This window comes from Canis lupus, chromosome 1 (assembly GCF_011100685.1).
Source record: "Canis lupus familiaris isolate Mischka breed German Shepherd chromosome 1, alternate assembly UU_Cfam_GSD_1.0, whole genome shotgun sequence".
Lineage (NCBI taxonomy): Eukaryota > Metazoa > Chordata > Mammalia > Carnivora > Canidae > Canis > Canis lupus.
The window spans coordinates 90034632-90061345 of NC_049222.1; the positions used below are offsets into that span (position 1 = coordinate 90034632).

The following is a 26714-nucleotide window of genomic DNA, read 5'->3' on the forward strand; positions in this document are numbered from 1 at the left end:
GAGTCAGTGTCCCATCTCCTTTACTGGAAGCCCCAATTCCAACCTGCTGTCTACATTTGATCCATAATGTCGCAGACATGTTCTCAAAGGAAAGGCTAGAAAAAAAAGAAAATTACATAGAGAAAAGTGAGAAAGCAGACATGGAAAGGTCCAAGCCCTAAAAATGTAGAAGGAAAGTCAAGGGGTGCCCTACAAACAAAATCCCCTCGAGCTGAGTAACTGGGGTTTCTGAAGTGCTGACACTTAACTCAAGATTGATTCCTTATGCCTTCTTGCTAGTGCTTCAAACTTATGCTTTTCTGTGGCTATCACACTTAAAACACTTGAGTTGCCAAATTGTTCTTTATGCTATCCGTCCATGGAAAATAAGACAAGAGACTTTAATCCCTACATGACTCAAAGAGGCCTTGGCCCAGAGTGGTTGAGCAACTTGCCAAAGTCACTCAGCTCATGAGAAGGAAGAATGGCAATTGACCCCAGGCCACTTGGTTCCCTAATATGTTTCTCCAAAGTAGAACTAGAAATGTATGCTTTGTCTTCTTGTGAAATGTGGTTTGTCACATTCTGGGAAGCCTAGTGGCCTGCAAGTTCCTAGGGTACAAAAGGCAAGAAGTAAGTAGTGCCATTCCCCTGGAGCTGCTTCAGGAAATACGAAGACATTGGTTGAATTAGAGTCAAGCACACTTGTTTTAGGGAAGCATATACCATGCAGTGCTGCACTTCCTCAGATTTTTATTTATGTCTCCAGAAATGCTAACTTGCCCCATTAGCTCAGAGGGACTTCCAATAATCAATGAACAAATTCTTCCTTATGCTTGTTCCAAACTTATTCCACTTCTGAGATGCAGAGTTGCATTATATTAAAATAGTCTTTATAATCTGTTGGTTCTTCTTGCCTAGGGATTTTATGGCCAGTGTTTTGGTGAGGAATTTGTGGAAGTGATAAAAGACTCTACTCCTGTGGACAAAACCAAGTTGGATCCTAACAAGGTATGGGGAAATTTGCAAAAGAGTCGATTCCTTTGTTCTATCCCCCAAATCATAAAATGACCTCCTCTCTCTGGGCTCTCAAAGTTATTTAAATGTACCCAAACTTTTTTTGTATAGGGCTCAACATGGTTAGATCTTAAAGAAACCATATTCAAAGGCAGGAACCCTAAGAGCTACCATTTATTAAACACCAGCTGTGTGCCTGGGACTGCATCAGGCCCCTTGTGTACCTCATTTCATTTCATCCTCCAGCCTTTTGAACTAGGTGTGGTCGTTCCTATTTTACAGATGAGACAATGGAGGTGCTTTGTCAAGCAACTTTCCAGGATCATGCAAATGTCAAGGCCAGCACTCAAGTTCAGGATCTGTCACTCTCAAACCCATCCTCTTGATCACCATTCTTTATTGCCTTTCTTTGCAAACTTTTCACAACTTCAAACATACTGAAACGAGGCAAGCTTCTCACTGCCAGCACTTTGAGGCACCGGGCTTTAGGCTGCAGGAATTTCTTCCAGTCCTGTGCAGGGCCCACCCAGTGACGTTGAGGGAATGAGGGAAAGGACTTGGACTGCAGCGCCCTCCCTTGTCACTTGGGAGGGTGTATTCTGTCCCATCCGCAGCTGGGTGTGCCGCATCCAGTTAGGACATTCACCACCCCCACCCTGAGACCACGTCACCCTCCACAAGTTACAGGCTCTGGCCCCCACAGCATTGCCCTCTCTTCCACACCACCAGCATTGGGCCACCCGCGCTTCGGACTAAATGGTTACTAATTTGGGGGTTCCCACAGCAGCCCTCAGGTTAGGGAATTCACTAGAATGATTCACAAACCTCAGGCACGTGCCTTATGACAATTGCAGTTTTATGATAAAGGGTACACACAAGGCAGCAAGGTCTGGGAAGGACCCCAGCACTTCCATGTACCCTCTTCTGGAATCCAGGGACATCTCCCCTGCCCAACCCAGCAGGTCTACAAGTGCACCTGTCAGGAGTCCTGGGGTCTAGGGTTTAATGTCCAGGCATGATTGCTTATCTCGCAAGCCACATTACTGGACTCAAGTCTCCAGCCCCTGCCTCCCCTCCCTCGCAGAGGCCAAAGTCAGCCCAGAGTCCCAACCCTCTAATCACTGTGACTGGTCTTCTGGTGACCAGCCCCCATTCTGGGACCCACCAAGCTAGAGTCACCTCGTTAGAATAACAAAGGCCCTCCCATCCCTCAGGAAATGCCAAGGGTCTGGAAGCTGTGTGCCAGCAAGTGCAAATACTCGATATGTTCCTTATTGTATCAAAGGGTGCTGGCTTCCTGCTCAGCCTGCCCGTCGGAGACAGAGGCCTTCATGCGGCTGTCTAAGCTGCTGGGAATAATGCGAGCTCAAGGTATTGATTAAATGCTGGCGGACAGGGGAGCGTTTGCCATCTGGCAGGAATGGAAAGCTAAGAGGCCAAACTGTTCCCTCAGTTCTGTCCTCCAGGATCCTAAGGAGATGACGCAAGTAGGGAGGAATTGACCAAATTTAAGAGTTTGTTTTTCTGCATATTTCAGAAGATTTGCTCACTTCACACACCTTCCCTGGGCCAGGCCTAAACTAGTAAGTGTGGTAAGAGCCGAGCTAGGCTTTGACAGAAGTGTTGCAGATCCCTGGAAGATAAATGTGCACAGCACCTGCTGCGTAGTCACCATTGACGTCCCTGACACATGGTGTGCTTTTCACCTCCTTCCAAATGCCCAGTGCAGGTGGTGAGAGTTTTAAATGAGAAGCTGAACTCAGAATTACAGCCAGATTTCATCACACTAAGTAACGATTTACAGGCCGAGGTCACCGACATCCCCCCATCCCTTTCAGGGGGTGGGTGCTGCAGAGTCAAAGGTCACTGTCATTCTTTTTTTTTTTTTTTTTTTAAGATTTTATGTATTTATTCATGAGAGACACAGAGAGAGGCAGAGACATAGGCAGAGGGAGAAGCAGGTTCCCTGCAGGGAGCCCAATTGGACTTGATCTCAGGATCGAGGATCATGCCCTGAGCCAAAGGCAGACACTCAACCACTGAGCCACCCAGGGGTCCTGTATTCTTTTTTTTTTTTTTTTTTTTTAAGAGGCTTGCTTTCTTACTAAGTGCGCCCTTCTTCATTTTCTTTTTTTTGTGTGTGTATGTACATGCATGTGCATTTTTAAATGCGGTACATGGAGGGCAGCCCGAGTGGCTCAGCGGTTTAGCGCCACCTTTAGCCCAGGGCGTGATCCTGGAGACCCAGGATCGAGTCCCACATCGGGCTCCCTGCATGGAGCCTGCTTCTCCCTCTGCCTCTCTCTCTGTGTCTCTCCTGAATAAATAAATAAAATCTTTAAAAAAAAATTAAATGAGGTACATGGAGTGAAATTCACCTTTCTGGTGTTTAGTTCCCTGAGTTTTGACAAACACATCTAACCACCACCACGAAGGAAAGTTCTATCACCCCCTGATATTTCCCCCTGCCTCTCCCCATCTGTATTGACCCCCTGACCACCTCTGACCAGCAATGATCTACTGTCTCTATAGTTGTGCCTTTTCCAGAATGTCATGTAAATTGAATCCTACAATAATAAGCGCAGTCACACAGCCCTGAGAGTGTGGCTGCTGTCCCTCCACACAGCGCATTTGAGACCCATCCATGTTGTAGTAGTTGTCCTGCTAAGTTGTGTTCTGTGGTGTGGCTGTACCACCGTTCAGTTACCCATTCCCACTGGAAGGACGTTGGGGTTGTTTCCGGTTCTTGTCTACGATGAACTCTCCTGCTGTAGACATTGTGTATGGGTTGTGGTACGTACAGTTTTCATCTCTCTTGGATACGCCTATCATTTGGGGCTGCTGGGTCGTATGGTCAGTGTCATGTACCTGAGTGAGAAACTGTTACCCTACTTCAGAAGGGGCTGTACGAGTTTGCATTCCCACCCTTGGAATCTGAAAGTTCCAGCTTCTTTCCATCCCTGGCGGGGCCCAGTCTTGTCACTTGTCTCCAGTTTGGCCATCCTACTAAGTGTGTAGGGGTCATGGTTTTTCCAGAAAGGAAAGATTGTCTGTTCTGAATGGCAGTTGGCGAACTTCCATACCAAATTTCAGTTGGACCAGTTAGGGCAGTTTAGAGGGGCAGCTTGGAGACCTGACTTCACACGGGCACGTTGCCCTGTCCTTCTCACACCCTGTCTCTCCCTAGGGGTGCAGAGCAGGGATAGCTGACGTCTGGCCTGACGTTCTCAGCTTCTGTGGCTTCGGGGTGCGCACAGGGGTGGTGCAGCTGTGCTGTGTCCCAGCAAGCCTCCCCAGTGTATCCAGACGAGCTCATCTCCTCCTTCCCTCACCCTCTTCCCCTCAGGCCTACATACAGATCACTTTCGTGGAACCCTACTTTGATGAGTATGAGATGAAAGACAGGGTAACCTACTTTGAGAAGAATTTCAATCTGCGGAGGTTCATGTACACCACCCCCTTCACCTCTGGAGGGGCGGCCCCGGGGAGACCTGCATGAGCAGTACCGGCGGAACACCATCCTGACCACCATGCACGCCTTCCCCTACATCAAGACCAGGATCAGCGTCATCCAGAAGGAAGAGGTAATGGCATCTGAAGCCAACGGGCTCCGGGCTGAGGTCACTGCTGAATGCATGAGTCTCCCTCCCAGGACGACACATACACACACACACACACACACACACACACACACACACAGACACCTCCTCCATGCTCCTTCATGGCAGACTGGAGTGAGAACCCAAAAAAAGGACACACTTGAAATATATTGTGGTGGTTATACTGTGATCCTCATGGCTCCAGGGAATCCCATTTAGACAGCTGCACATTTTATAGCGTCATTTTATATTTAAATATTTTATGTTTTGAAGTAATATCTTTAACTTAAATATAATGGCACAATTACAGTATTTAATACATATATTTTCATGATATGTTTATATGAAATCGATATTTAAATTTTAAATGGTTGATATTGAATTTTTAGATGTTTAGAAGCAAATATGTGATTCAGTCAGAGTTGTGTTATGAATTATGAGAGACCAGGAACAGCAAGAGAGAAAGCCCTTGAAAAGAGGGGCCTCATGTAAAATAGACAGAGAGACCAGGTGAGTTCTAGTCCCAGATTCTTCCTGCAACATTGCCTGAGACACTTATTTTCATTCAGCTTCCCCATCTCTACACTGAGAGCAAGGACTCCTCTCTCTTCTCTGGTTCTGTGTACAGTAGAAGACTTTGAATCCGTTTTAATAGGGCTGAACAAGAAAGTATCTCAGAACTAGACATAGTATAAATACTTTATTTTACTTTATTTATTTTTAAAGATTTTATTTATTTATTCATGAGAGACAGACAGTGGCAGAGACACAGGCAGAGAGAGAAGCAGGTTCCCTGCAGAGAGACTGATACAGTACTCGATCCTAGGACTCCTGGGATCACAACCTGAGCCAAAGGCGGACATTCAACCACTGAACCACCCAGGTGCTCCACTTTATTTTACTTTAGAATACATCTGTGTACATTTATTTGTCATTCAATTTATATAGGGCCCCAGCCTTCCCTGTGATTTGGGGTTGGCGGATCACAATTCAGCATTGTCTTTCTAGTATAAGCCCCACCCATAACACCCTGTTCATAATTTTCAATTTTCATCTCTATAAAGCAGAGGAGAAGCTTAAAGATACTTGCTAACAATATGAGGGCAGAGTCCTTCCAGATTTTTATGATTTGCTTGCCCCTAGCCCTTTACAGTTGTCTTGGGCACACCTAACATGGCAGGAATCTTTATGGCAGCTCACTTTCATGACGTTTTGCTGGCATTCAGCGTGGTTTTTGTAGAAACAGTACTGTTTCTTTCCACACCCACAGTTCATCAGCTTGTGCATTATTTAATTAGATTAGGTCATTTAAAATAACAACTATAACAGGCATCATCAGGTTGGTGAACGGATGTCTCATGGGGCAGGAGCAGAAGTGGTTGAGCTCACTGCCCACCGGCTAGGGTGTTCAGCAACCACATCAGAGAGCAAGCTTCAGAGAGGTGAGAGAAGTCCTGAATGAGTGGCTCAGTTAAGAGGAGGTTGGTTTAGAACGCATCCATTATATTTCTTATTGTTTTGGCCTTCTGAATACTAGGACAGGAAGGCATAGCACCAAAATAAACTCATGGTCCCAGTAAGAATCCTCACAGCATTTCTTTTATTTTTATTTTTTTAAGATTTTATTTCTTTATTCATGAAAGACACACAGAGAGAGAGAGAGAGAGAGAGAGGGCAAAGGGAGAAGTAGGCTCTGTGTGGGGAACCTGATGTGGGACTCAATCCCAGGACCCCAGGATCACAACCTGAGCCAAAGGCAGACACTCAGTCACTGAGCCACCCAGCGTTCCAAGAATCCTTGCAGCTTTTCTTGGCCTTTTTTCATTCCCTGAGAACCTCACTGCGTTAGATGGCCAGGGCTGTTGTAACAAAGGACACGAACTGCATGGCTTAAACAGCAGAAATGTGTTGTCTCACGGTTTTGGAGGCCAAGGGCCAAATCAAGATGGTGGCAGGGTTGGTTCCTTCCAAGGGTTATGGGGGAATGGATGTGTTCTGGGCCTCCCTCCTTGGCTTGTAGATGATGGTCTTCACCGCATATCTTCACATCCTCTCCCTCTACCTATGTCTCTGTGTCCAAATGTCCTCTTCTTCTAGGGACATCCACGTAGAGGGCCTATCCTAGTGACCTCTCTTTAACTTGATTACCTCTATAAAGACCCTATCTCAAATAAGGTCACATTCTGAGGTCCTGGGAATTAGGGCTTCACTATATGAAGTTGAGGCGTAGGGGCATAACTCCACCTGCAACATTCAGGAAGGACCCTACCCCAAACCCGCAGAACTTGACAACTAGCAGCTTGACCCTTAAGAGAATTCTGTTAACTAGGAAATCACCTTCAGTGTGAGTCTGAGAAGGTACAAATGATGCCAAAATCATGTTTTAAGGTGGGGACAAAACTTTGAGTGCTGTGCTTCTAATACTTTTTCCAAGTCAAGTAACTTGTTCAATAATTGGAAAGGAAACTTGACAGTGTAGAAAGAACACATGGATTTTGAATGTAGACATCATGGTGATCAAATTCCAAGCTCCCTGCTTACTACCTTGTGTCATTTGGTGGCACTTCCTTAACCTTACCAATTCATCCCTGGGTAAGGTGGAGAGAAGACAGAGGTGGTTTGAAGGACTAAATTAGAAATGTATGCAAAGTTCCTGGAATACAGTAAGTGTTTGAGAAATGTTAGGCCTTTCCTTCCTCTTAACCCATCCAGATTATTTGAAATACTCTGAAAGGCTCTTTACCTGCTTCTTCAAATCCAGGTGTGTGATAGTTCCAGATTTGTCTGTGGCTTACAAGACCAGACAATGACTTCCCTACTCTTATGTCTTATGTTCAGTTTGTTTTGACACCAATTGAAGTTGCCATTGAAGATATGAAGAAGAAGACCTTGCAGCTAGCGGTCGCCATTAACCAGGAGCCTCCTGATGCCAAGATGCTTCAGATGGTCCTTCAGGGCTCCGTCGGAGCTACTGTAAATCAGGTGAGCACAACCAGCTGGTGGCAACTCCTCTGGTTCTTGTTATTTTGGTTTTCATTATATATCGACATCCTCCTTTCTCGAGGTTGAGGAGAAGCCTGGTCCACACATAAATGGTATCCCTAACTTAGACCCAACACTTATGAGATTTAGAAGACTTGGGGAGACCTCTTCTGCTTCATGTAACAACCCATGGTAGAAAAGTCCCAGACATGAGTAAACCATGTCTGAGGAGGACAGTTTTCACAGAGAGATCTTCACTTGGAAGCCAGACTTGGCAGCATGTTCCAGATCTGGGGGCCTGTTACAGAGGACTTAGTAATGCCTAATTTAGGCAGAGTCATTGCAGAGCTGGAGACCAATCTAAGAATGTCTGTAGGAGAGATGGGAAAGGGTCTAGAACATGCAGCCCCTGGGTCAGTCACCCTGATGAACCCAGCATGCCAGGGGTCTTGCCAGCCAGGAGTAACCAGGGACCAGGCTTCTTGGGCTACTTCACACCAAGCTGGATATTGTCAAACCCCTTACAATCCTCACTCCCAAACTCAGCATGTAACTAAACCAGTCTCAGATGCAGGGAAGTACTAGCTTCATACTTTCTGTCCAGTGGGTATCCTTAATTTCAGAGCCATTTTTGTCCTTGTCTACACCTCCACTCAAAAACCCAGTGAGAACTGTGGCTTATTCCTCAGCACAGCTGGACTTGCCTGCAAAAATTGTGTCCAGATAATATCAGGGAAGTAGAAATAGCAGAGGAGAAATGACTATTACATTTCCAAGATAAAAGAAAATATTGGGAAGTTTTCACTGTAAGTCCCAATCCTTTAATGAAAAGGAAGACTTTATAAGCCCACAACCCTGGACTACATATACACTATGCATATGTCTGACGCAAGGCAGCAGTTACACAAAATGGCGCCCACCACTGGGGCAACTAAACAAGTGAATATATGAATAGACAAATCAAGACAATCCCCATTTTTAGAAAAGCAACTCAAAGCACATACCCTGTGATGCAATAGTATTACCTTTACATACAAAGGAGAGCCTATTATTAGTATAGCCTTTGATTAAGAAAATACATTTGGGGGCACCTGGTTGGCTCAGTTGGTTAAACGACTGCCTTTGGCTCAGGTCATGATCTTGGGGTCCTGGGATCAAGTCCCACATTGAGCTCCCTGCTCAGTGGGGAGTCCACTTCTCCTTCTCCCTCTGCCCCTCCCCTACCCACACCTGCTCACACGCACTCTCTCTCTCTCAAATAAATAAATAAAATCTTTAAAAAAAAACAGAAAATACATTTATACTTCTGAGTATTCTCCTAAATGTTCAGACTCCTAAGAAATCAAAGTTGCCTAAGAAGTTCAGGACCTTCCTTGATTTTTTTTTTTTTTTTTTTTGCTTGTTTTTTGTTTTTTGTTTTGGTCACACCACCTACGGAATTAAGTGTTCAAACTCAGAAGTCAATCCAAGATTTTTTTCCCCCCAAGTAATTTAATTTTCTTTCCAATTTCATATTGTTCTGTTCCTTTCTTCACCAGGGACCACTGGAAGTAGCCCAAGTGTTCTTGGCCGAAATTCCAGCTGACCCAAAGCTCTATCGACATCACAACAAGCTGAGATTATGCTTTAAGGAATTCATAATGCGGTAAGAAGGAATGTGGCTGGGAAGGAAGTAGTGCAATGGTTCTCAAAGTGTGGCCCCCCAGGCCAGCAGCTGCAGCATCACCTGAGAACTTGCTAGAAAGGCAAATTCTTGGGCACCAACCAGAGCTACTGAATCAGAATCTCCAGATGTGGGACCCAGCAGTCTGGGTTTTAACAAGCCCTCTAGGGATTCTGATGCACACTCAGGGCTGAGAACCACAGCTGCAGTGTGCCAGTGTGCTGCGTGTGCCAGTAAATAACCGACATTTAAACTATAAAGTGCTTTCATGTTTATTGTCTCATGTGTGCCTCACACATCAGACAGGTATTATCACCAGCCTCGCTTTGGAAAAGGGGGAACAGAGGTTTGGAGATAGGAAATGATTTTGCCTAAGGTCACACAGCTAGTTAGTAGGAGAGCGGAATTCAAATCCAGATCTTGTTGAACCACATAGCCCATACTTCCATCTGCTGATCGTCTACAATGACTACTTTCAAGTCTGAGAGGGTGTTGGCATTGGCTTCATAAGTTTTAATATCACACAATAGCTTATTTTTCGAATCTTAAGACTAGACCCTGCCTCAAATGTGGTGAAAGGCAATTCTAAAGTTGGGATTTTCAGAAAGTATCGTGTCTCTGGTGGCCCTGTTGTCAGACATGCTTCTGTGGGGTGGCATCAAGAGTGGCCTGTTCGGGCAGCATTGGAGTGGGTCTTTGCGCAAGGTCTTGCAAGCTATTGCGGTACAGACGGTTACCGTGGGGTCTCCTGTGGCCCTAAAATGAATGATTATGAAGGATATGGTGACTTTTCACCCACAGGAGGTAATGACATCAGGAAAATGTGTACCAGACTTTCTTTTTAACCTCAGAGAAGCATTATCAAGTCTAGGAATAAACTCCCTTGGCAGATGGGGGATAAAGGAGGCTAAAAGTACAGGCTTGCTCAATTCACTGAAAACTCAGCAGCATGCCAGTGTCGGGTAGGATGAGACCTACTCCTCCTCCATAGGCTCCGGTGAGGGGTTTGCACACTTGCTGTGTGTGGAGGAGACACACTCAGTCCATGGGCGTGTACTTGTGCACATACATGGCACACACACACACACAGATTATATTTATTAATATTTTAGTATTTGAATTGCTTCTTGTATTTGAGAGCAATTCTTACACAGAAGCTGCATTTTCTTTAGGCGATAGTGCATTTTTACAGGACAAAAAAACTAGAAAAATATTGGGGGAATTTTTAAAAATCCATTTCCTCTTCACACATCTTCACTTCAAATTATTTAGGGGGAACACCTGGGTGACTTAGTCGGTTAAGCGTCCAATTCTTGATTTCTGCTCAGGTCGTGATCTCAGGGTCCTGGGATTGAGACCCATGGCAGGCTCCCTGCTCAGGGGGGGAGCCTGCTTATGGTTCTCTCTCTCCCTCTCCCCCTTCCTCACATGCTCTCTCTAAAATAAAATAAATCTTTAAAAAATAAATAAAATAAGTTATGGTCGAAGGCCCCTGAGGCTGGTAGTGTCCCTGGCCTCTCTGGAATGTTTAAGGAGACAGATCACAACCTGGATATGATCAGTTGTGGGAATACAGGACCCCTGTGTGCACAGCTAAGTACCGACACGGAAATCCAGGGTTGCAGGGTTCAGAAAGGGACAGTGCCTTAGAGGCTGGAGGGCCGGGGGAGCCTCTGGAAACATCACTTAAACTTCATCTCAAATATTTAGGTAGAACAAAGTGGGTGATCAGAAGAGGGAGCCGTGGCCGGTAAAGCAACCAACTGCCCAAACTCCAGGGGTACCTCTGGGCTCTTTGGAGTCAGCAAGAGCTGCACGTTCCCGGGAGCCTGCCAGGACAGGAGGACGGAGGAACGACAGCAGTAGGGAAGATGGGGCTCTGAACAGAACTGAACCATAGAGCAGTCTTGTTAAGAGGAGACGTGATTTTGTTTCCTGGTCTGTAAATCCTACCCTCAGGACAGCCATGGACGAGGAGACCTTCCCCTCCCCACCCCACCCCCCCCAATTGCTTAATAGCTTCTCCAGTCCCCTTAGCAAGTTATAGCCTTTTAATGAGCAGAGTAAATATCGTGTCACACTGTTTGCACCGTGTCTTTCCTCCCTGCTCTCTGCTTCCGACAGCAGAGGTGATGCAAGAGTGGAAAATATGGAGGTTGAAGAGCTCTTAGGTTTTCCCTGGAGTGAGCTCCCGGGGCAGTGGCTTGATAAGCCCAGATCTGCAAACAGAAGTGAGCTTTCCGATGCCTCTTTGCTGAGAGCAGGAGTGTACACTTGCCAGTGGGCTGCAGCAACGTCCTGCCACCGGGCAGTGGCCTCTGACCCAGCTGTCATGGCACTGGCCTGGCCACAGAGGCCCCAGCACAGAGGACTGGCCACAGACAGCCCGATGACAGAGGACCCAGCCACAGAGGACCGGCCACAGAGACACCTGCCACAGGGCCTGGCCCGCCACAGCTGCTGCTCATCCAGCCAGTCCTGCAGCCCCTCAGCCAGCTGTCAGGTGGGGACCTGGATCCCCTCCTGCCTTTTCCTGTGATAAGACAAAAACACTTCAGGGCTTCGGAAGCCAAGATGGTGAGATACACCATTCTGCTTCCTTCCTCTGCTGCCACCCCTCCCCCCACCCCCTCCAAAGGACTCAAGCCTTTTTAGACAATGCAACCAGAGCCAATCTGAGTTTTTAATTTTCTCCTTAACGTTTCTGCCTCAGCTCAGGCTGGTGTAACCAAATACCACATACTGAGCGGCTCAGAACAACAGCCATTTATTTCTCCGGGTGTTGGAGGCTGGGAAGGCCGAGATGAGGGTGCTGGCAGGCTGGGCACCTGTCGTGGGCTCTCTCGCTGGCAGGGCCACCTTCTCCCTGTAGCCTCACATGGTGGAGGAAAGAAGAAAGCTCTCTGACAAGGGCACTAATCCTATCATGGGGTCCCATCCCTAAGGGCATCTACACCAGGATTCTTCCCACAGGCCTTCCCTCCAAATACCATCACATGGGGTGTTAGGAGTTTAGGGGGCAGGTGTAGGACACAGACATTCCGTCCATCGCATCCTCTGAACTCTCATCCTTACATAGACTAAGTGATCTCTACATTGATTTTTATACTTCGATAAAAGGTCACATCCTCAACAGCACTAGTTGTAAGTTGTTTATAGAAGTGGTTTCAGCCCCACTCAGACAGGCTTCTCATGTACCTATGGTCACCGAGTCAGAAAACCGGGCTGTGGGGTGATTGGCGTTTTTGTTTTTGTTTTTGTTTTTTTTAAAGATTTTATTTATCTATTCATGAGACACACAGAGAGAGGCAGAGGCACAGGCAGAGGGAGAAGCAGGCTTCCACAGGGAGCCTGATACGGAACTTGATCCCCAGATCACGACCTGAGCTGAAGACAGATGCTCAACTACTGAGCCACCCAGGTGCCCCGGGTGGTGGTGTTTTTAAGCTGCAGTTAGGGTCCGTGAAGAGGAAGGAGCGAGAATTCACCCAATTGGCCAAAGGAAAACCAACTGTGTATAGTGTAGGTAGAAACCCTATACACAGGAGGTAGGAAGAGATTTGAATATTTGAAAACAAAGCCTTAAACATCAGGAGGGGTTGTGCTGAAGCAGATCGGTGGGGGGACATAGGAATGACTTGTCACTTTTCTAGGGTCACAGAGACCTCATCAGTGGGCCAAGGATGCTGGAAAACTGAGAGCCCGGGCTTTTCCCTCCCTCCTGGTTCCTATAATGATTCTAAACAACAACAACAACAACAAAATCCATTTTGGTTATAGTGTGAGCTTATCTTTCTCTCTTAGCTCCCCCGTCCCCCAACTCTCATGAGCGAGCTCATGGCCATCAGGGCTCATTCATGCTCTCTCACACCCCAGGGTTGCTGGGGCTGGTACTGAAGAGAAGATTACATAAGCCTGTGAACCCCAGGACTCTGTGACTCTTCAGGACAGAAGTCCAGTGCCTGTAAGAGGTTAAGGCCGCAAGTGTAATGTGCATCAAGCACTGGTCTGATCTGGTGAACCTGGATTCTAGTGTTTTCCTTAGGTCCTCAGAATCTGCTTCCAGGTGTCAGATGTGAGGCTGGACACCCTCCAAAGCCCGGAGCCCCAATCTAGCCACCCCCCTTCCCACATCTGGCTTTTTAGGAGGAGGGGAAGGGCCACTGTACCTTCCATGAGACCAGCAGCCACACAGACCCACCCAGGGGAGGTAGAGGTGGCTCCAAGGGGACAGCAGCAAGAACCTGCCCCTGGTCTGCCCCAAGGTGCATTCCCTGCCCCCACAGCCCTGTGTCCTACAGCAGTGGGGGGCACACAGGATGGTGCTTTTCGTTAGGCCATCACCCCTACTTCACTCCACGAAAAGCCAGCAACGAGGACCGTGAAGCCCTCTGTGGTGGCGGCTCGGCTCGATCCTCACACACCTGACACCGCTTCATCCCCATAAACCCCTTTATAGATGAAGGAAATGGGGCTGAAGGTTATAGTTAGCCCAAGGTCACTGGTGAATAAGAGGTGGAAACCAAGATTTAAAGTCTTCACCTGGGACAGGTGGCCGTTGGGTCTGGGGTCTGGGGTCTGGGGTCCCGCAGAGGCCGGCCAGGGACGGAGCAATTCAGGGGCTGAGTGGGACGAGACCCCCGGGGAGGTGGGCCTGGCCGAGCCCCGGCGCTCTCACACCTGCCCCAGCTCTGCCGGAGCAGAGGCCACCTGCTTCCCACCCCCCCTCCACCCCCCGCAATGCCCTGTCCCCACATCATCCTTCCCAGCCGTAAAGGGCCTGGAGCACAGTCCTGGGGGCAGGAGGAGGCCAGTCCTCAGCTTCTCCTGTATCCCTGTCAGATGCTCCCCATTCCAGCAGTTCCGCTTCTTTACTGGCCCTGAATGGAGGCTTGCTCAAGAGGTACTGGGAAGCAGCTGAGAAAGGCCAAGTCCTACCAACTGGGGCTCCAGACAGAGTTCTTTCAACTTGAGACCAAGGACATATGCCTGGATTCTAGCTGCTAAGGCCAGTGTCTTCCCAGGTGGAATATGTGGTGTTGCAGGTTAGAAGCGTGGGCTCCCCCGAGCCAGGTTGCCTGGGTTCAATTACCCACCGTGCCTTAACTCGCTGTGTGACCTTGGGCAAGTTACCTGGCCTCAGTTTCTCCATCTTTAAAATGGGAACTATAATCATAACTATGTCTCAGATCTAGTGTCAGGATATGATGCCTTAATACACAGAGCTTAGAATAGGCCTTGGCACATACAAGTGATCGATAAATGTAACATCATTTGGCACATACTAAGTGAGGCAGATAGAGACCTGAGCAATTGGGGGAAATAGAAACTTAACCATCTGATTTAAATATAGACATGGCCCACCCATCATCTGGGTGCCTCTGTAAGGTTCATGCCAGGAGACACAGTGGGGCTGAGGAGACATGAGCCGAGGAGCGGCAGGACTCTGGATTTGCACCTGACCCTGCTGTTCCTGCAGGTGTGTGACACAGGACAGGCTTTCCATCTCTGCATCCTTTGCTAACTGGGAAAAACAAGGGGGGCACCTGGGTGGCTCAATCTATCAGGTGTCTGCCTTCGGCTCAGGTCATGATCCCGAGGTCTTGGGACCGAGCCTCAGGTTGGGCTCCCTGCTCAGCAGGGAGTCTGCTTCTCCCTCTCTCTCTGCTCCTCCTCACCACTCATGCACATTCTCTCTCTGTGTGTGTCTCTCATAAATAAATAAAATATATTTTTTTTAAATTGTGAAAAACAAGGGACAGGAATATAAACTCTAATATTTCATGGTTCTCATATTGAACGAATTACTTCTTTACTCAGACTGGGTCCATGAAGAACCATACCCGTAAGAACAATAAGAATTCTTACTCAAAGTTTCTAAGCATTGTGTATGTTTTCACTCATTCAGTCCTTACAAGAATTACGAGGTGAGCTATTATGACCTCCATATCACAGGTAAAGAAACTAAGGCACGAGAAAGTTCAATCCCTTGCCTAATGTCACAAAGCTGATGTGCAGCAAAGCAGGATTTAGAATTGAATGCTCAGGCTCCGGAATCTATACTCGTAACTCTGATGCCATGCTGTTCTCTTTAGGAACTACATTCAGTTGCTCGTAACAGGGAATGGAAGGAAGATGGCTTAAATAAGATAGGAACTTATTTTGCTCTTATTTAAAAGAAGATCAAAGGTAGTCATCCCAGAACTATGTTATCAGTGACCCTGGCTCTTTCCATTCCTTTGCTCTGCCGCCCCGATTATGGTGCATCCATCCTCACCGTCGCAAGATGGCTGCTAGGGCTCTAGCCATCGTGACCACATCCTCAGAAAGTATCAGGAGTAGAGATGAGGAAAGAGCAAAAGCCTTACCCCCTTTGAAGAGCTTTCCTGGTGACTTCGTTTTGTATCTCATCAGCCATCGCTGTTAAGGGAGGCTAGGAAATGGAACTTCCCAGGTAGGCTCACCGACTGGAGTTCTGTTACCAGAAAAGAGAGAGAATGGACTGAGGAAGGAACTAGGAGTTGTTTGCCTTCCCAAGGGCTGATGTGAGGGCTGTGCTAATGGAGCATCATGGAGGAGGGAGGCCGACAGAGACAGAGTTGGGGTTCTGACAACCCTCCTGCAGAAAAGACACCGAACTCCTTACAGAGATCTCAGCCCCTGGAAGAGACTGTCTGCACATGCCAGGAGCCACATTCTGGAGCGAAAATGTCCTTCCTTTCAGTCTGGTTTCTGTAGGATTCTGAGTGCTGGAAACCTCCAGGCACATCTGCTATAAGAAAATGCTTGTGTTCAGTGACCTTATCAACAAAGGCAGAAACAAAAAAAAAGGTGAACTTCTAGAATGGTGGTACCCCTGAGTGAGAGCAGCCCAGTCCGTATTTGTGGACCTAATGAAAATGGTACAGATAAGGCCATTTAAACAATTATTTGCACCATAGTTCTATGATGATGTGTAGATTTCCCAAGAGAAATGGCCAACCTTGAGAACGTAGATTTAGGGCATGGCTCGCTCTTTTTTGTTTTGTTTTGTTTTGTTTTAAGATTTTATTTACTTATTTGACAGAGAGAAAGAACACAAACAGGAGGAGGAGCAGAGGGAGAGGAAGAAGCAGACAACCTGCTGAGCAGGGATTGGGGCTCAATCCCAGGACCCCGGGATCATGACCTGAGCTGAAGGCAGATGCTTAACCAACTGAGCCACCCGGGCGCCCTTAGTGATTATATTTTTATTCCTAGAAGTTCCATTTGGTTCTTTCCTGAAATTTCCTGGTCTCTTTTTTTCAGACTCTCCAATTTTTTTAATCATGAATTTTATGGTGGTTTTTTTTTAATTAAGATTTTATTTATTTATTTGTGAGAGACACACAGAGAGAAAGAGGCAGAGACACAGGCAGAGGGAGAAGCAGGCTCCATGCAGGGAGCCCGACGTGGGACTCGATCCCGGGTCTCTAGGATCACGCCCTGGGCTGAAGGCGGTGCTAAACCGCTGAGCCACCGGGGCTGCCCTATACGTTTTTTTAATTACACTTCTGTGTTAACTTTGGTCTTTTTGTTATCCTGCCATCTCAGATTCGTACTGAGCTATTTCTTCTGCTGGTTGCGTCTGTTGGCCCTCCTCCCTCAGGATAATCAGTTTCCTCATATGCTTTGTGACATTTTATTGTGAGCTCATCTTTGGCAAGGGACACTCTTCCTGTGGGTGGCCCCTGAGCCCCGACTGAGGAAGCGTTTCTTCAGAGCAACTTCACCTTCATTTCCCTCTGTACTGTAGGGATTCCAGTTATCTTGGTTGCTTTTAAAGTACGTTTCTCACCTTGGAGCGCTTACCACACAGGAGTATAAATTTGTGACTCACACCCACATGTGGTGCAAACCTAGAATTTCAATTCCTTAGGGTGACTTTCTTTCCCACTGACAGCCCCTAAGTCTTCGCAAGCTTTCGCCTTACCTCTCTGGACAAGTGGCAGTATTTGTCTAGATCTCCTTTCATGAATGAGGCAGCCTTTCAAGCCCCCAAAAATCTTTGCAGGCGACATATCCAGAGCCCCGCTTTGCCACTGGCCAAGGCTCCATTTCCTGTCCCGTGTGAGCACCCAGCACACGGTCCTCTCCCAGGCTCCAGGACCTGTGTGCAGTCTTGACCTGTGGCAGCTGCCATGGCCTCAGCTCCTGCCATTACTCTGATTATGACTTTTCTCGTCCTTTCTGGCACCTGGGGCTTCCCTTTATCTTACAACAAATTTTCTGCTATGCTTTCCCTCCAGGTGTATATAGCAGGAGAGGGGTGGGGGCTGAGTGGCACCTGTTCAGTCGGCCACGTGACCCTAAATCACAGTGAGTTTCTTGTGAGCATAACAATGTCCTTGAGTTTGACTCCTGGACTCACCACTTCCGCACAGTGTTATCTTGGTCAAGTGACCTAACATTTCTGAGCTTCAAGGACAAAATGGAGATAAATACAGACTTTCCAGATTTGCTGGGAAAATGAACCAGATGGCATGTGGAAAACTCTTTGTAATAGTGCCTAGCGTATGGCAGCTCAGGACATGAAGATCTCTGGGTCATTTTCAAAAACAGAAATTCCTGGGTGTTACTCCTTAGAGATTCTGATTCATTAAATCTGAGATATGGTGCAGAAGACTGAATTTGGAAAGGCTCCACCGGCAATCCAGATAGAGCCACCAAGTTTGTAGACACTCTTGGAGGTACTCAAGATGCTCGATAGCATCTAGGCACTTCAAACTCCTGTGAAATAAAACTCATCTCTCCCCTCTCCCCCCCCCCCCCCCCACACACACACACAACCCTGATGTTTGCGTCTCAGGTGCGGTGAGGCCGTGGAGAAAAACAAGCGTCTCATCACCGCGGACCAGAGGGAGTATCAGCAGGAGCTCCGAAAGAACTACAACAAGCTGAAAGAGAACCTCAGGCCAATGATCGAGCGGAAGATTCCAGAACTCTACAAGCCAATATTCAGAGTTGAGAGTCAAAAGAGGTAAGTTCAGGGCCGAGGCCTCTTCCTGGGACATGAAGGACAGCAGTGAGGTCCCGGTGGTCAGGGCGCTCTGCTGCTCTCGGGGGCTGGGAGTGCACCTGCGGTCAGAGAAGATGCCAGAGCCCTGATCTGTCCTGCTTCCACCCTGACTACTTCTGCTCCTTCTTTCTTCTCCTTGACCTCCCTGGGACCCCTTCATGGTGGCCTTCTTTTTTTTTTTTTTTTTAAGATTTTATTTATTTATTCATAAGAGACTCAGAGAGAGAGGCAGAGGGAGAAGCAGGCTACCTATGGGAAGCCCGATGTGGGGCTCGATCCCAGGACCTTGGGATCACTCCCTGAGCCGAAGGCAGACACTCAAGTGTCCCTCCTGTTGGCCTTCTTCCCATGGTCTTCCCAGGACCCCCTTCCTCCTGTGTTTTTCCTGGTTTGCTGTGAAGGGATCTCAGGACCTTTGCTCATGCATGAACTTCCTGAGTTCCCCCCAATCCTTGTCTTTTTCCATGGGTGATTCCCCCCACCTGCATTCCCTCTCTTTAAAAGGCTACTTGATATTTCTTACCTGTTTTCTCCCCCCTCTCTTTCTCCTTTGTCATTTCAGAGACTCCTTCCACAGATCTAGTTTCAGGAAATGTGAAACCCAGTTGTCACAAGGCAGCTAAGAAAAGCTGTCCTCTCACCTGGAGACTGAGGCTCTATGACCCTGGAGAAGTACTGGCTGGTACTTAAAACACAGGACATTGGCTGCACAGGACGGACTACATGCTCCCTGAGCAACCAGCTCTTTGGAAGCTTTGGAATCCCAGTGACCGTGGGATTTACACCAAAATGGGGTCTGATCAGATTTGGGCCTTACTGGGGGTTGGGGATAGAGGAGGGTGGTTAAATACAGGAGCCTGTGTATTTATCAAAGCACGGTTTTTCACAATACTGTACAAAGCAAAGCATCAACCGCATCTCCTGCTGAGTGGTTGGTCGCTGTCTATGGGGGTGAGACGACTTCCTCGGGCCAGATTTGGATTTACAGGAAAAACCCAAATTGCCCATGGGAAGATGGATAAACTGTCTGCTGTCCTATTCAGAGCGAACCTCACTCATTCCGTTTATGGGAAAGGAGGGTGAGCTAGCAGGAGTGCAAAATGCGTTCAATAAATCTGTGAGGGGGGCCTCACTCAAAATCTAAAAATCATAATGATGATTGGAAACTTGGACATAGATGAGTTATTTGTGGACTCATTTGTTACCTTTTTGGTAACGGTGGACTAACTTTGTATAGTTATTTTTGCTTCCTTGTTACTATATGTTAAGTTAATTTAACACGTGTTTATAGAGAAGCAGGCTGCACTCACTGATGAAGGAGATGCATGGTACTTCGCTACATTCACTCAAATTCATTCCGACCTCCATAATGCTTTGCATCTTTTCCTTCTGCTCCTCCTCGCTCACTCTGCTTCTCCTCCTGCCGGGGACCAAGTTTACTTTTATAAAAGGATAATAGCACTGCTTTCATTTCAGAACATCATGCCGTCTGTCAGCTTGTGCGTATTGGCTACAGAGCAGATTCAGCTTCAACTTCTTCTGACAATGTACTTTAGGAGACAGAGGAACAAAATTATTGCTTGAGGATTAAATTATATATTTTTATTATGCCTTGTTGACCTTGGCTGGTACTAAAAATGTAATCTGAATCGCAAGCAAAAATGCTTCCCTTTGCCACTTGTGGTTTTTTATTTTGACAACTTGTAACTCTTGCAAAGCACTTCAGAGAAGAGGAATGCATAGTCATGGGCCTCCCGACAGTGCTACCCTGGGTCGCACCGCTTATGCAATATTTAATCTGATGTTCATAAAAGATAATTTAATTTGGAGAATTCAGAACTTTTTTGGGTGCTTATACCATCAGGTATGCATGAATTTATATTCTGAAAGTGGTCTTTTTTTTTTATCATCACTAAAGCTTACTCATTTACATGGTACATTTTTTGGCTCTCAGGCATTTGGGGGCAGGACTCTTTCTAAAGTGTATTAGACACTTACTGGCTTTCCTAAATGAGTACATATGATGTACTTTAATTCCAGATGCTGTTCAGTGTCTTCTATGTGGGAGGTACTGGGTGAGATGGAGATCAAGTCACATTGTCCCTATCCTCCGAAGCCCACCAGCTCAGTGAGGAAAAGCATCTCTACAGGTAGCCACAATACAGAGAAGACTAGAATAGGCCCTCCAGAGCATAACCTTTCATGAGCAATTCAAGGTGGGGCATCACTACCAGTATTGATTATATTTTTGCCCTCAACCAGTAAGTGTTAGGTTACCTAACAACTTAGGTACCGTAAGTTACCTACGGCTGACTTCTAACTCCAAGAGCCCTCTTACTCCTAATGACCTAAGATATTCCTGATTAAATGTCCCCTGCTTTTTTTTTTTTAATTTTATTTATTATTCATGGGAGACACAGAGAGAAAGAGGCAGAGATACAAGGCAGAGTGAGAACCAGGCTCCCTGTAGGAAGTGTGATGCGGGACTCGATCCCAGGACCCCAGGATCATGCCCTGATCCAAAGGCAGATGCTCAACCAGTGAGCCACCCAGGTGCCCCCAAATGTCCCCTGCTTTTAGATACCTGTTGTCACTTTTTTTTTTTTAACTCTCTCTTGTACCACAGTGGGTGCTGCTTGCTTCACGAGTTTGGGGACCATGTTAACTGCTACATCCTACCCTCCAACCCAGTGCTGAACACATGGAGGACTCTTGATAAGTGTTTGCTGGATGGCTAAATAAATGAATGAGTATGAGTGGACCTGCTCCTGGAACAGCACTTCCCCTTAGAAATGCGATGCAGCCCACATAAATAATTTTACATTTTCTAGTAGCAGCAGCAGTAAAAAAAAATCATACGAAGAAATGGGTAGAATTAATTTTAACAATACATTTTAGTTAACCTGCTATATAAAAACATTATCATTTTAACACATCAATATAAAAAGTATTAGCGAGATATTTTACAACCTCTTTTTATACCATCTTCAGTGTCTGTATGTATGTATTTTACACATACAGATTGTAATCTCAGTTAAGACCAGTCACATTTCTGGTGCTCGATAGCCACATGCGGCTAGTGGCTACGATATTGGACAGTGCAATTCTCGAAGCTTCCAGCTTTTGCAACTTGATGCCTCTGAGGTGTGGGCTCTGAAGATAGTGGGAATAATGTCTGGAGAGAGAACGACAGAATTCTGAGTGAGAGCCCGTGGGTTTCCCGTAAGAGGTGAAGAGGAATGCATAGTCATGGGCCTCCCGACTGGGGGTTTGGACTGGCCAGCCTTGGCTTGGGTTCTCATATCTTCCTGAGCTAATCCTGGCTCTTTTCTCAGTTTGGAATTGGGGGTTTGGACTGGCCAGCCTTGGCTTGGGTTCTCATATCTTTCTGAGCTAATCCTGGCTCTTTTCTCAGTTCCAGAGAGTTTAGCTGTTCCTCACGTAACGGTTATAAATATAGTAGTGTCATTGCTGTACTTCTATAAGTAATGGCAGAAACTAAGACCCCGGACACAGGTCCTCTTAACCCTTAAACATGGGGTTAAGAAAGAAGCATTTTTGGGACACCTGGGTGATTCAGCTGTTGAGCATCTACCTTCCGTTCAGGTCGTGATCCTGAGGTCCTAGGATCGAGTCCTGCATCAGGCTCACTGCAGAGAGCCTGCTTCTCCTTCTGCCTATCCCTCTCTCTGTGTGTGTCTCATGAATAAATAAATAAATCTAAAAAAAAAAAAAAAAGAAGGAAGCACTTTAAACATTCCTTAAAAAAAAAAAAATCATTCCTAAAGGAGGTAAAGCAAATGAAGCCTTTTGTTTTTCTAAAAATTAGAGAAACCTGATATACCACGATAGCATCTTGATTTTACTTTGGAAAACCCTTCTGCACAAGGGTTTTGGAGGAATTGGCTGATTAGCCTCATGCTGCCTCTCCTTCATCAAGGTCAAGGATGCAACTATCACTATCTCTTAAGGCTCTCCAGGAAGGGGCAACTGGCTGGCTCAGTAGGTGGAGCACGTGACTCTTGATCTCAGGGTTGTGGGTAAGAGCCCCACCCCTATGTTGGATATAGAGATTGTTTAATAATAAAATCTTTAAAAAGGAAAAAAAAAAAAGAAGGTGCAGGAAAATGAGGCATGCTGCACAGACCTGATTGGGTTGTCAAACCACACACTGTCTTCAACTCTCTAATTCTATTCCATAAGGAGTCCTTTCCATGACAATTAGATTGGTTTTTGGTTTTAAAATGGAAAACTTTAAGAACTGTTGTAGATAATTGTGGTCGCAAGTATGTTTTCAAAAACAGGGAGCCTTTGTTTTGCCTTAAATGTATTTTTACATGCTGGTTACCTTAGATGTTGTAAAGCTACTATTAAGTATCATTTTGCAAGCAAAGCAAAACACCACAAAGGTTCTAATACATCCCAGAATGCTGGGTACGTACGTCCCCAGTATCCAGTGTATCGCTCTTTTGGAGTGAAAGCAGTGCTTCCCAGTCTTTTTCACACGGTGGGTTTAAATGTTACCTGTTGAGGCATAACAAATAGCCCACAAACTCTTTAGCTTCAAACAGCAATAAACAATCCTCGCCCAGTTACTGTGGATTTGAAATTCAAGAGTAGCTTACCTGGGCAGTCCGATTTGAGATGTCGTGTGAGGTTGTAGTTGAGATATTGGCCAGAGCTGCTGTCATCTGAAGGCTGGACTGAAGCTGGTGGATTTTGTTCCAAGGTGGCTCATTCCCAACATAGGAAAGTTGGTGCTGGTCATTGTTGGGAGGCTTTATCAAGTTCAGGGGACCTGTCCCCACACTGCTGGAGTGCCCTCCTGACATGACTGCTGACTCCCCAGGGGGAGGGATACAAGGGAAGTAAGATGAGAGTGGCAATGTCCTTTATGACCTAGCCTCCAAAGCCAGACTCCCTTACATCTGCCATATTCTATGCTTTATTTTTTTTTAAGATTTTATTTATTTATTCATAAGAGACACAGAGAGAGATAAAGAGGCAGAGACACAGGCAGAGGGAGAAGCAGGCTCCACGCAGGGAGCCCAATGCGGGACTTGATCCCGGGTCTCCGGGATCAGGCCCCGGGCTGAAGTCAGCGCTAAACCGCTGAGCCACCGGGGCTGCCCACTTTATTTTTTTAAAGATTTTATTTATTTATTTGAGAGAGAGAGAAAAAAAAAGTAGGGGGAGGGGCAGAGAGAGAAGATTCCCCATTGAGACTCAACCCCTGGACCCCGGATCATGACCTGAGCCAAAGGTAGACAACCGACTGAGCCCCCCAGGCACCCTGCCGTATTCTGTGGAAGCGGCACCAGAAGCAAGCCACCAGATTCTGCCCCCATTCAGAGGGAGAACTATTAGGCTGTACATTTTGAATAGAGGAATGTTAAAGAACTTTTGGACATATTTTAAAATCACCATAATGGAGTATATTAAAATTCTGTATTTGTTGTCTCACTGAGATTAATGGATAAAGCTACTTGCTGCTAAAGATTTCTAGCCCCAGAGCTCTGGCTGCCCTGAGTCCCTCCCAGTGAGCTGGACCAGTCCATCTCTAGGAATACCTGTAACCCAGTTCCTGGGTGCACCATGGCATACCACTTGAGAAAACTTAGCCTAAAAGTAGTTCTCAGTTGGCAGCCTTTTGTGAGGGACAGAAAACCAAACTCAACTGGTGGAGTTTATTGGCTGATGTAACAGGACAACCCAGAGGTATCCTTGGTTCAGATGGAGCTTGATTCAGGACCTACATGCTGTGTCCTGGGTCCACTTTTTATCACTGATTCCTCTTGGTTGGCTCTATTTTCAGGCTTTCAGCAGCTCATCCCTCAGGATGGGAGTCCATCAGGCCATCCTGAGTCTCACAACCTCATATGTTCCAGAATTCTCAGGGAAATCTCTTGGGTTTATTCTAATTGGAGTGGCTTATGCTAACCAACGTTCTCCCGTCACACTAGAAATGGAGTCAAACCACATGGCTAGTGAGAAAGGACTCAAGGACTGGGAAGAGGGACACCTGGGTGGCTCAATGGTTGAGCATCTGCCTTTAGCTCAGGTCATGATCCCACAGTCCTGGGATCGAGTCCCTCATTGGGCTCCCCACAGAGAGGCTGCTTCTCCCTATGTCTCTGCCTCTCTCTCTCTGTCTATTGTGAATAAATAAATAAAATCTTTAAAGAAAAAAATAAAACTGGGCAGAAGGGGAAAGGAAGCAAAGCAAACCATGGAAGGCTCACTACCAAACATTTTGCTTTAAGGCAAGAAGAGCTTGTGTGGAGGTCAGGATGACAGTTTCTATCATGTTCACAATCCGGGTAGTGGTTCACTACCCGGGGGATAGTCCTCCCACTGACCTGGGAGGACTATCCCCCAGCAGGGAGATGAAGACGATATGCAGTATAAGAAGGAGAACCTAGGGCTTAGCATATCCTGAAGAAAAGTGGGGACTGGGATAGACAGGAGTGAGATGTGTCACTGTTCCAGTCATTCATCCTCTGGGGTGTCTTGCCAAAAATGGTGCACATGATCAGGAATGGGAACTATAGAGCTGAGAGTGGGGAGGACCACTGATTGGAGAGTGAGGGGCATGGAAATGGAGTAACAGTAAATTTGAGTGGAGAACGTCAAGCATCAAAATTATGTCCTTCACTCATCCTTGTATCCCCAGAATCTGGCCCATAATAGATACTCAATGGATGTTTGTAAACACCAAAATAATGAATGAGGATGACCACCAGTGATGATTTCTTCCAGCTATTCCTTTTTTATCTCTGAGCTAAAACCAGTATTGAAAGGAGGACAGTCGGTTAGGGTAAATTGGCCCCAGAGGAATGGCTTTCCATTCACTCTTGACTATTAATGCATGGGCAAGGATTAAGAGGATTTCCTCCCCTTTCTGATGGCATCCTTTGACTCAACCTAAACTTTATTCTTAATGATCTTAAACCTAGGGATGCCTGGGTGGCTCAGTGGTTGAGCATCTGCCTTCAGCTCAGGTCGTGATCCTGGGGTCCTGGGATCGAGTCCCGCATCGGGCTCCCCGCAGGGAGCCTGCTTCTCCCTCTGCCTGTGTCTCTGTCTCTCTCTCTGTGCCTCTCATGAATAAGTAAATAAAATCTTTAAAATAATAAAATAATAATAAAAGTCCACATGACTGCCACAGGTCTCTGGACCAAAAATCAGAAGTCCTGGTTTCTTACTCCTTCCCTTTCTAGTCCTGCAACTCTGACCAATTCACTACACCTCTCAGCTTCAGGATTTTTTTAACTGTAAAATAGGGGTAAGCATTGCTTTGTCTTCTTCGTACCTGCTCAGGAAATCCAGTGAGATAATGAATGCCCGGGACCTGTTTCGGAAACTCAGAAGGGCTGCCCCTAATCTAAGGAAGCACTGTTTGTATCCACCACCTTCAGAAAGTTTGGTCGGTGCCCACACCGGCCGCACCCCCCAACTGGCAGCAATCATCAGAAGCAGGCCAAAGGTGGAGGCAAGACAGGGCCCTGATTTACCAGAAAATAAACACCCAGTCTATTCAGCTTGAGGTGCCAATTTATAGCAAAGACCAACAGCCGGGGCCTTCAGGGTCAAGGAAAGCAAGCAAATCAGTGGAACGAAGAGGCTGCAGGCGGCGCCTGGAAACCCAATCCGACCTGGCTTCTCTCCCCTCAAGTGCAGCATGTTTCCAGTGCATTCCTCTGGAGGGTAAATACACGCATTCCAGCGGCCCACCTGTGTGTCCCCAGCCTGTAGGTGCTCCCGGCGGTATCAAAGCACGCCGACTCCCACCTGAAACAAAGCTACGGGCCATCATAAGGAACAAAGAGAAGATGATGGACATACAATAATAAGCTGACGATGCGGGTTCAGAAGCCTGGGGCTGGTCTGCAGCTTTGCAGGCTTCACTCAATCGGCTCCAACTTTGCAGCCAGGCCTCCAAAGTCTCTCGATGCACATTAAGCCAGAAGTTTCTTAAAAGGATTGCGTGGAACCCAACAATTGATTAAGAAACTCAATGGCCCTGATCCACTGACAATTGAGCAAAGGGCACCCCAGCGAGCGCAGCAATTTAAATGGGCCTTAGAGAAATCCAGAACTACCCTGGGATTTAGTGCGCAGGTGCATGGGGGGGGGGGGGGGTTTCGGGAGTTTTGGGGGAGGTTTTTTTGGTTTTGCTTTAGGAGCAGAAAACTGTTTCAGCCTGTCTCACAGTGAGTAGCTGGAATTGAGAAAGGAAGGTGTTCCACAGCATCAACTGATGGGCTTGGGCAGGATCCTGAGTCTTTTTTCTCGGGAGCTGTGAAGCTGCAGGAAAAGGAGTCCCAGTGGGAATCAGGTAAGGCAATGCTATGATAAATGGGCACAGTCCTAAAGTCTTCCTGGGCCCCCTCCAACTAGAGGAACCCAGAAAGCTCGATGCCCTTTCAGAAAAGGT

General features: G+C 46.7%; 1 protein-coding gene across 1 annotated transcript in view; it reads left to right on the top strand.

Annotated features, from left to right (window-relative positions):
- DOCK8 (dedicator of cytokinesis 8) overlaps positions 1–21038 on the top strand; it is a 234866-nt gene extending 213828 nt beyond the window's left edge. Inside the window, 7 exon segments of the mRNA XM_038527147.1 lie at positions 901–990; positions 4343–4462; positions 4464–4580; positions 7434–7577; positions 9116–9222; positions 18068–18238; positions 18840–21038. Coding sequence (XP_038383075.1) covers positions 901–990; positions 4343–4462; positions 4464–4580; positions 7434–7577; positions 9116–9222; positions 18068–18238; positions 18840–18900 — 810 coding nt within the window. The 3' untranslated portion in view covers positions 18901–21038.
- Positions 21039–26714: the final 5676 nt, after the last annotated feature.